Genomic DNA, 11,597 nt, shown 5'->3' on the forward strand with positions numbered 1-11,597 from the left:
TTAGGAAAAACACTGACAATTCAGTTACTTACTTTCCAAAAAAATACCACATTTTTTGATTGCTCTAAGTACCAGCTGAACAAATGTTGACCCATAGTCAGTTGGCGGAAGGTCAGGAAGCGAAAGGAAAATTGATTAACATGCTAAGTTTAGTAAATGTCCTTATGGAACAGGTGTTTTAGCCAGATAACAGCGTCTGACAATTAAGCAATCAAAACCTGACTTTTACCACCTAACCTAATTATCATCGGTTTTAACTAACCTATATGTAAACAAATGGTTGGAACTTGTCATATAAACAATGTCGTTGTTCTCAAAGGAAAACAGCTGCGCTTGGGATTATTTTAGCCCATGCTGAAACTTGGCATCAAGAAGCTTTAACACAGTTAAAACGAAATGGTCAGTGTGGTAACAAACAGTCAATCAAGAACTAACATCAGGAAAATGATAAATGCATTGACTCGTCAAATTAACACAATAAATTCCAAGATGAACCCAAATAGTTTGTAAAGGTCCTACATAGTATTAGTGATTAACAAATTGAGTTACAGGCACCGTTATTTGTAAATTTCTATTAATATCATAAGATACTCTATCGGACTCCAAGACGCAGATCATTGTTAAACTGCCTAAACAGGGCCTTCTGATTCACTTTAAATATATACGCTTACAGAACAGCATATAGGATGGTGTGGAATTTTTTACATAGTGGACCTTACCATATATTTTAATATTAGAGCATACATTTATTTTCAACACAATTAATCGAGCTCTTATGCACGGACCCATCCGGCAGACCTTTGTGTGCTGTGAAATGTGGAAAGTTTGAAAGTTAGTCAAATGAAATGATTTAAACATCAACAATTCAGGCCCCTGGCGAAGGGGTGGAGTACCCGCCGTGACCCCTGCACTCGCACGTGCGCCAACAGTGTGTGCACAGTATTCCGCAGAGTGCGCACAAAGAAAAACGGAAATTTCTAAAGCGCGCGGCGAGTGACACAGAATGACACAGTAACAGTGAATGTGTCCCACGAGAACCGCTGATTCTCTGTGAGTGTATGGTAGAGGAAGTTTACACAGTGGGGGACAAAAACGGAGTTTTGCCCGAGGGATTAAAAAAAAGTACAATTTAAACTATTTAGACATTTCAACTATGTAGACTGTTGGCTAAATTCTGTTAGAATTTTACTATTATTCTTAATAGATTTCGGTCATTACTTTCTTTGCTTCAATTGAAAAAAAATATATAAAATTTGATAACATGCCTATATTCTTATTCTGTAACAGGATACAATGTGATCATAATAAGCTGATGTGATTATTCATTCATGTAGGCATGTAATATATGACATTAACCATCATAACAACAATCATACCTCCTAAGTCAGCAACATCAACAGCAACAATAATTGTAATAGTGTTAGTGGTAGTTAAAAAGGGGATTGTTATTATTATTATTATTATTATTAATAATAATATTATTATTATCATTATTGATAATAATAGTAATAATAATAATTATAATAATAATAAACAGGATTTTGGTGCCTTATGGGTGCCTTCTGAACCTTAGACAACACAACCAACACAACGACACGTCTTCGAATAAAATATTTTACATTAAACCTACATTTCACAAAACATTACATTCAAATAGGCCTACAAACACAGTGGATACATCAGTGGAGTCTAGAAGCGGTACTGTATGCCATTTTAACACAAGAGGGATTACATAAATTGCCATAATTAAGAAAATAGCACTGGGAAACCGACACCGGTCCGCTGGGTATACAGTCAAACCGGTTGCCTCAGGGGCCTACTGAAAGAAAACACTTCATGCTTACATAGATATGTTTTCAGAAATGCAATGTGTTAAATAAATACACATATGTTTTCTTGTGTGACGTAGGCTAATTATTACTGTTGATGTCGGCCTATTCATGTTTTACACGAATAAGCAGTCATGCATATAGATATCCACAGTCTAATGCTTTTTGTTCCTGTTGACAAGATTCAGAAGCACTCCGTAGGCAATCTCTGCGGACTGGAGGTACAATAACCATCTGTAAAGCCGTTAACCTAATTATGCAATTCAGTCGGTTTGGAGATCCACGCATCTTTCTCCCATAGCCTACATGTATTGATATTAGCAAAATTAAAAGCCATGAAATTTGGTACAATGATAGAATCGTTAGCAGCTCAGCGGGACAGGGATATTTTGTTTTGCTTCCAATTAGCGGCTGATTGATGTTTTCTGAACAGGTCAACTGTGAAATTTGAATTATACGTGCGAGTGTGGCGCACAGGGTGAGATCCGTGCGGATCCCGTGTCTTAAAAAAAAAAACCCTAAATGCTGTCATTATTTTAAACAATGCAAGCCTGTTAATTATGCTGCTCTCGTCGCGGCTCAAACGCGCAGTCTGTTCAAACTTATTACTGGAGATACAGGCCATGAAACTTAAGGACATGGCGCATGCGAGGGCAATAAGCAAGAATGATAGGCAAGAGATGCCATGGCACGCTTAGTCATTTTGCTCTTAACTCTCGCTATAGACGTTGTCTCTCCGTAAAATGGATATAACCAAAAATAGAGAGGCTATTTTGGCTATACTCACTCTGCATTACTAAATGCTAAATAAGATCCTATAGGTCGCTGTCTTTCAGCACCACGCATGTCTCACCGGTTTCTCTGCCAGTAGACGGCAGTAATACACGTCCTTGCAGTTTTGCAAAGTCTTGCGTATACCCTAAAACACCTGGGTGTAGCGTATGTGCTTCTGCATATTATAGGCTATTACATGGAATACACTTTAATCGGCAAGTTTGGTTAGAAATAAAATGGAACTGACTGGAGTTTGAGATGCATCCGGTTGAACACGTGTGTGTGTGTGTGTGTGTGTGTGTGTGTGTGTGTGTGTGTGTGTGTGTGTGTGTGTGTGTGTGTGTGTTTGCGTGAGACACTGAATGTGTGTGGTAGCCTAATTTCTTCTATTTCAACAATTAGAATTAATGTCAATGAAAAGAAAAATCCGTTGATCAAAGAGCTTCTTTTGAAATGTTTTGAAATATTTTCATGTGGGCTATTTTCACGTTCCAAAGTCATATGTGTTTTTTTCCATAGCCTACATATGTTTAAAACTATGGGATGGTATAAAATTAATCGAATAGGTCAGTTCTATGATCAGAGGAAATAGGCCTATATCATCGTTCTTTTAAAAAACCCTACAGTGTTTCACTGCGCGCATATTCTCTCTCCCTAACTAGTTCTACAATATTTACTTTCGGTGGAGGGGTGGAGTTGACCCTCATCGTACCCCGCCTACTAGCCCTTTCTACGTTCTCTACGTCACCTGACCGACTGCCATGCAAATTGCTCCCTTTCTAGAACGCCATTGGCCGCCTGCTCATTCTAATCGCTGTCAAAGCGCATCATATGGCTGCCGCTTAAACTAACTTCTCAACTACACTAGGGAAAGTAGCTCAACTGCGCATTCTATTACGGTGGATGTGAAACGGCAAGCGGAGACGAGGCAAAATACAGGCTAAAACAAACCTGCGAAAACACCTTCCTGGATTATATTACAGGTTATTTCACTCGCTTTACTTGGAGCTCAGTCCGCCTGTTTGCACTTGTTCCACGAGACTTGAGCGCCTTCAGTGAATGTTTTTTTTCTTGTGTTGGTTGAAAAGTTAATAAGCCGGGTGAATGTATAGCATGATGATGGAAACGGACCTCCACTCCCCTGGTCCCCAAACGAACACGAATTCGGGGCAAACAGGGACAAACGCCGGGAGCAAAAATAACCAAGAGCGCGTTAAAAGACCCATGAACGCGTTCATGGTTTGGTCCCGGGGCCAACGACGCAAGATGGCCCAAGAAAATCCTAAAATGCACAACTCTGAGATCAGCAAAAGACTCGGAGCCGAGTGGAAGGTGATGTCAGAGGCAGAGAAACGGCCCTTCATCGACGAAGCGAAGCGGTTACGAGCCATGCACATGAAAGAGCACCCGGATTATAAGTACAGACCCAGGCGAAAGACCAAAACGCTGCTCAAAAAGGACAAGTACTCTTTGGCTGGCGGGCTACTTGGTGGAGCAGGTGGCGGTGGAGGCGTGGGTCTCGGCGTCGGGATGAATTCGGCAGGGGTTGGACAGAGGCTGGAAAGTCCGGGGGGACATGGCGGCGGTGCCAGCGCCGGCTATGCCCACATGAACGGCTGGGCAAACGGTGCGTATTCTGGACAGGTGGCGGCCGCTGCTGCGGCAGCAGCGATGATGCAGGAGGCGCAGCTCGCCTACAGCCAGCACCCAGGCTCCGGAGCCCATCACCACCATGCCCACCACCACCACCCGCACAACCCGCAGCCCATGCACCGCTACGACATGACGACCCTCCAGTACAGCCCCATCTCGAACTCCCAGAGCTACATGAGCGCCTCTCCCTCCGGCTACGGGGGGATCTCGTACTCTCAGCACCAGAACTCTAGTGTCGCCTCCCCGACTTCAATCGGTTCGCTGGGATCACTGGTGAAGTCGGAGCCGAACGTAAGCCCCCCAGTCAGCACGCACTCCAGAGGCCCCTGTCCGGGAGACTTGAGAGAAATGATTAGCATGTATTTACCGACCGGGGAATCCGGGGACCCGTCCGTTCAGAGCAGACTCCATGCTTTGCCGCAGCATTACCAGAGCACAGCCGCTGGAGTTAATGGAACCGTCCCTCTGACACATATCTAAAAGTATTTCACACAACTGCAGAACGCATCCAGAATCGCGTAACCAAATATTTACCTCTTTCTTTTCTAGACGGTCACTGACCTATCCCTTTTTGTACAGAATGTTTATGTTATTGTAAATTAAAGGTAGACTTAATATTGTGCGATTGACTTTGAGAGAAAAAAAATGAAGAAATTAAACGATGATATGGCTTTTCTTTTGTGGAATATTGTTTGAAAATTCTGTCCACATTTAAGAATTCGAGCTCACATTGCTTATGGCGATGTACAGCTATATGGGGAAAATTCGCCCTATGTTCAGTTCAGTGTTACTTTTCAAAACAATCTTTTTGAGCGAAAAAAAAAAACATCCTAACCAGAAAATAAAATAGTGTAGGCCATCCTTTATGAATAATAATGAGAAGTGTTTTTAAAAGTTTATATAAACTGCTTATTTACCAAAACGTTTGTAAACGTGAATTAATGTACTTGCGTTATTCCCTTTCTGCTGTAATATTTCCTGTAAATTGTGAATAAGTTTTAATATTTTAAAAGGCTGGCACACAATTGCAGCTGTACATAATTTATGAAATGCATTTTGCCAGTTCAAATATTGACTTTGCGTTGGAACATGGTTTAAATAAAATTGACAGATATTGTCCCTGGTTCATAAACAGTGTTTTGTTATGTGTTGTCGCAATATTAGAAAAGGGATTTTTTGTTTGTTTTCAGGTATCCTACTAATATGTAGCGTACCTTTCTCGGTCCTAAAGAAAGTTGTAGGGTAACATTTTCATTTTTCTCATTTGGCAAAGCTTATCGCTTCCATTGCACTACAATCCAAAATATACCATTTGTCTTGAAAGGAGTTAAATTGTGTCATGACCTTCCCCAAGTACCTTACAAATAGCACTTTTGTTTAAACACGTATTAATTAGTAATGCTTAGTGCAGACTCTTGTTTAAAACTCCTAGTGATTCTCTGGTCGAGGCCCAAACCCAGAAATGCTGCTGTGGCAAAGACGGAGGGTTGTGTTTAGTGTCACCTCAAAGCACAATAAGACATAAATTAGATGTTAAATCTAACTTAATTGTTTTTATTCTTACAAACGTTTATCCAAACTATGAAACTCACTGATTGCAAACTCAACGTTTCCACAATCTGAAGGGAGTCGTCAGTATTTCCTATTTTATTTATTTTATTTCCTATAGTTTAATTGCTTCGAGATGATGAATAGGCTGTTTTTCTTGTCCTAAGATTGGGCACTGTTGTCTTAATGTGAACCACAGACTTAAGCCTAATATTAAAAATCAGCTATCATCTTGTTTGTTTATTGATTTTATATTTTATCTCTAACTATTGTATCTATTGTAACCAGAAAACGTTAACCATTTCAGTGTTAGTATTTCTACGTCATTTTATTGAGGAAAATACTTCTGCTGATGTCTATATGGACATGTTTTTGTCACGCTTCAAGAGTTTTGTTGTGCTTGTCAGGCTTTGAAAGAACATGTTGAAACGCTGTGGATCGTGATAACTTAACCAACACAAATTCTTCAAGCTCTGTGTTGACTTGAAATCGACGGATAGGCTATGTCCTATTTGTCGGTGCTCGTTATGATAGAGGAGGTCCACAGTTGACTATGATATGACCACTGGTGTCTGTTAATATGGTGCTGATTGCAGTTTGACGATAGACTGCTATTCAAAACGATATTGAGCTGTTACTCTATCTTCAAAAAGTTGCAGTTCTTGATAGTGCGGCAAACTTGTTTTCAGGTGAGGCGGTAGGCCTTCTGTGATAAAACAGTCAAAATGTTCAGAAGCCCAAGAAGCATTGCTAACACAATGCCTTGGTTCCTGTTCTCTGGATTGAGTGATGTTCTTTCACTTTGTAATTATAGTAGCCCTATCAATCTTGTGCAGAATGAAGGCTACATACAAAGTCTTACAACTTTTAAAGTTTAAAATACAAATGGTAGGCCTATATTCAACCCAATTCACTTGGAGGATTTTTTTCTTCTGATCATTAACAACAATCATAGGCTACTAAATAGTTGTTGTTGTCCGGCTCTGCTGAATCAGTTGGCGTTGCCCTTTGAGAGAGACGTACCCGTGTAATGGGAGAAAGTTTTTAAATGGATAGTGGAGGGGGAAAAAACGAAAGTTTTCATTCAGCTTGTTTTGGAGGCAGGGGGTCAAAGTTCGAGCCCTCTGCCTTGATCTCTCTACAAAGGCTTCCCCACTGAATAGCAGGAGCACAAAGAAAATCTCATTATTCACTGGATGCTGCACTTGGTGCTGTTTTTACCCATGTGCGGTGATGCAAGACGCACCGAGAATGTTTTAGATGGAGCGTTTTTAAGGCCCCTGCCACTCAGCAGTTAGGATTGTAGAACACTTTTGAAATGCCAGGGTGCGTATCTGTGGCCTTCATCCTCATACGCGATAGTCTAATTATCGAACGCTGCTTCCTCGGTGATAACTTGTTTGCTATTTTATTTTTTAAAGGCCCTTTTGGGAATATAGCAGCGTTTGCGAGGTAGTCGGCGAGTATTTCTGTGAGGATTAGTGTGTTTGGGGGAGTGCTGGAGCAGCGTGTGTTCTGTGTGTGGCATGGAGAACCGGATTAGACCAAGACACCGACCTCGGGGTCAACGGCGAGTCAGAGTCGCGAACAATTACACACCGGAACCGTGACGTCACCACCGAGAGCTCTTTTAAGCAACAAGTGGCAGGGGCTGTGAGGGGACACCGTGAGCCCACAGCGGTCACACACACACACACACACACACACACACACACACACACACACACACACACACACACACACACACACACACACACACACAGACACACACACACACACACACACACACACACACACGCACAAACGCACACACGCACACGCACGCACACACACACACACACACACACACACACACAGAGAGAGAGAGGGAGAGGGAGAGAGAGAGAGACACACACACACACACACACACACACACACACCACACGCGCGTGCGCATGGGTTCCATGGCGTTGGGGGTTAATTGAAACCTAATAGTCGCGCAGCGACCATCATTCCTCATAGACAATTAGTAGGCCAACATTTCAATACCACAGAAGCTATTGCATCCACAGCACAACAGAGAGCAAAGTAAAGTATAGTGGCTTACATTTACTTATGCAGCGCATTTTCTAACACAAATGGCCACTCAAGCAATTGTGCTTTATGCTATTACATTTCATTCCATCTCTAAAGAAAAAAAAACAAGAAAGAAACAAACTTTCTTTTTTGTTTCGTCAAACCCCTCTTTTATGTTATTCTGTAAATTATGCTGCACGGCATATGTTAACCAGACGAGATTTTCATCATGAGATTTTCCTAATTAATCAAGATACCCAAATTTACAAGCACACACACCTTGTGATTTTCCTGGGGTTTAAATACAAATCTATGTTTTATGTATTCAAAGTCTACAAATCCAGAATAAAAAAATCTAAATTGGTCTAAACACATTTTGGCTGCCTCACACAGATATCTTCACAGCTAAAGCGGAGATGACCAGATGTCCAAAATTCAGGGCAATTAAACGCCCACTCCTCCGCGCGCAGAAGGCAAGCAAAAGGGATTGCCCATCCGGCAGCTATTTTTATTTTATCTCCTGACGGAAAACCTACACGGATTAACACAGGAAAAACCCAAAAAGGCGGGGTAGCACGTCACGGCACGTTGCCAGGTTAAAAGAGTAACCGTTCTGGTGAATCTATTCCCAAATAATTTACGACTCTGTAAGACCGCGGGGCTGTTGAAGGAGAGAGGGCGTGCGCGCGTGCGTGCGTGCATGCGGGCGGGCGGGCGGGCGGAGCGCGCGAGGTGGGGAGAAGCGGGTGGGCGGCGAAAGCAACTGACCAATAAATCGCCTCACTGCGCGATAGCCTTATCTTGTAGCCACCGATATATTCAGTGCTAGGAAAGCCATCACCACCGTTGGCTCGCCGAAGCTGCTGCTCGCTCACAAACCCCCGATCTCTTGCACTTGCTGTCCTAAATGAGGATAATTAGCATCAGTTTATCACGCCTCTGCATATTTTCTCCCCTCTCTCAAAAAAATCCTGTTCGCCACTATTGGTCGCCGGTCTGTCACAGAAGATTACGGAGACAGATTGCACGGAACGAATGTGCTGAACGAGATTAGGGAGGAATAGAAATAGCAACTGGGCCAATAAATTCCTCGCGAGAGCCTTATCGTGCAATTACACGTTGACATGTTTAACAATCTTGCAGCCTCTTAATCCCGCGCCCTTCCAAGAGCCGAGATGCCGCTCGAGCTGCAATATCTGCTGCGACATTGGAGCAGTCATTTAAGCGGCGCGAGCATGGCTGTGCATTCCAAATGCAGCCATTCCAAAAAAAAAAGCCTCCACCAACTTTTTCAAACTTTTGTATTCCAAATCCTTCCCATTGCCTCACACATTGCTTACACTGCATGTTAAAAGAATGATTCCTTCAGTCCTTCAGAAATGTATTAAATAAACTACATGTGTCCAGTAAGAGCCTTGGCCCACTTCATCTCATGATCATGTAAGCTTATTACAAGTGTTTGTATAGATCTGTTGTAGTATAGCCTACTAGTTCAAAAGAATAGATTATTTTTGCCACTTATTTGGATATGATTCAAGCTAAATGTACAATAGGCCTGAATATTACAGTAGCCCATACGAGCAGTATAGTTTATCGTCAGCCCTGGTGACTGACTTTGGAAATATGGATTCCGACAATGTGATTGATTTACCTCTAAAATGTTGATGATCAGCTAATGGTTATTGCATTTATTGGAATTTGCCTTGACTCTCCATCTCTCCTTCTCTCTCTCTCTCTCTCTGTCATTTATTCTCCCCCTCTGTTTGTCACTCTGTGTCCCTCTCTTCTTTCTTCCTTTCTCTTTTCTCCTCCCTTCTCTCCTCTCACCTCCCTCCCTTTCGCACCCGCGGACTGCAACAGCGAAGCCTGTGTGGGGGTGATTGTGAGAGACTCCGCTGGAATTTGGCAGACCCGACGCTTGGAGAGCAGCCCCACGCTGATTCCCATTCAGCGGTCCAGCGCGCTGTGAGGTTGGGAAGTTTCACAGAGCCGTGCACTCAATGGCTCCACAAAGCTGATTACAAGCCTCAGCGAATTCCTGAAGGGAGCGGGCAGCGACGCAGGTGCGAGGAGAACCCGTCAGAGAAGTGACAGAACAGGACAAGGCAGGGACCACACAAAAAAAAACTCCTACAAGCTTTTCCCGGGAAGCGGCCGGGGATTCTGGTGGGAAAAGCGAACGAATTAGAGAAGAAAAAGCACCTAGGACTTCAGGGGTGTCTCCTGCAGAGATTGAAAAAAATAAAGTTACTTGAAAGGATTATGTAAAAGAGTTATTGTAGATTTGGACACAAGGCATTGTGTATATAAGACAAATAAAATAAACCGAACAATTCAATCTACTTAAGCCATTGAGTCATTGCATTTATTTGATACTATTTGATATTAACATTCATCTCACGAATACGAGCAGGAGACTAATAACACTAATATAAACCCGCCCACTGCTTCAGATATCCTCATAAAACAAGAAGGCTTCCTCAAGTCATGAGTTGCTGTCGCCGAATTTTTAAAAAATCTAACCACTTCTCCAGTTCGCAACAGTCCCGCCTTGGTGCCCGACGAAGTCTCTATCAATGAGCCAGACAGCGTATTTAATTAGAGCAGGGTCTAACTATCAATTACTCGGGAAAAACAGAAGATCCCCAAGGACCGGTAATCAGCGCCAACAGTCGCCGGCGTTCTCATTACCAAGCGCGGCAGCCGAGAATAATAATCAGGCGGGTACGCATCTGCTCGGGATTTCGCTGTTTTCTGGTTTGCCAGAAGACTAACTGTTGCCAGTCATTTCAGCCTCTCTGGATAAGTCGCTGTCGCCGCTACTTCTTATTCACGATTAAGTGACAGTTTCACGCTGGCTCTGCGCACCATTTTTGTGTGTGCACACAGACAGCCTTGTCTAGTGAGGCTTTTACTAACTCAATATCGAGGCCAATGACCATACAAGTCCCCGTAACTGTTCCAATAAATTCAAAGTGTCCAAACAATTTGTAGGCTATATTTCACCCGGAAAACTGTAGGCTACATGATTTAAACTCCGATTTAAAATCCGATAAGGGGTAGGCTAGACCTATACCCAGCCAGTCATGGAAAATGATTGATAGGGGTCTTGAGTGGTAAGCTCTGCTTTAACACATACAGATTCTCATTATTCAGCCCATTCCTATTTGATATCACAAATCTGCGAAGCGAGGCAGCAGAGTAGGCTAATTGAGAGCGTCGGGAGAGCACATGGTCGGTCACAATACATTACTCCTTCTGATCGTACAGGGCAAGGGTCACGGGTGTTAGGGTTTAAAGAGCCCCCTTCATCTGGGAGGTTTAAATGTGACTGACTGTCATGATGAGGAGTCCAAATGCGCGCATGGACACAGAACGCAGATTTTGTTTAATGTCATACTCATACTCAGAGTGAACTTAATGGTCGGGGATAGTAGTGTGTGTGTGTGTGTGTGTGTGTGTGTGTGTGTGTGTGTGTGTGTGTGTGTGTGTGTGTGTGTTCGTCTCCAAGTTCCCATGCCCGCCTCGGTGATATGCACCTAATCCATCTCCTCTTTGGCCTCACCTGAGTCCTGTCACACACCCGCCATCCGCTTGTGAGTGGGGAACAAAAGCAGTTCACTCGGCCCTGCTATGGTCGTCAATCAAGCACAACGGACTATGCAAATGGGGAGGAAAGGCGAGAAGATGACGAACAGTGATCCCGATTGTTCGCCGAATTTCACAGCTCAGCGCAGC

At 43.0% G+C, this 11,597-nt stretch overlaps 1 protein-coding gene across 1 annotated transcript; it reads left to right on the forward strand.

Moving 5' to 3' along the window:
- Positions 1 to 3,491: 3,491 nt before the first annotated feature.
- On the forward strand, positions 3,492 to 5,370 carry sox1a (SRY-box transcription factor 1a). Its single transcript, XM_062534506.1, has one exon. It carries the CDS (start codon positions 3,708 to 3,710, stop codon positions 4,734 to 4,736), a length of 1,029 nt encoding a protein of 342 aa, XP_062390490.1. The 5' UTR covers positions 3,492 to 3,707; the 3' UTR covers positions 4,737 to 5,370.
- The last annotated feature ends 6,227 nt before the right edge of the window (positions 5,371 to 11,597 follow it).

Source organism: Sardina pilchardus, chromosome 4 (genome assembly GCF_963854185.1).
Source record: "Sardina pilchardus chromosome 4, fSarPil1.1, whole genome shotgun sequence".
Classification (NCBI taxonomy): Eukaryota; Metazoa; Chordata; class Actinopteri; order Clupeiformes; family Clupeidae; genus Sardina; species Sardina pilchardus.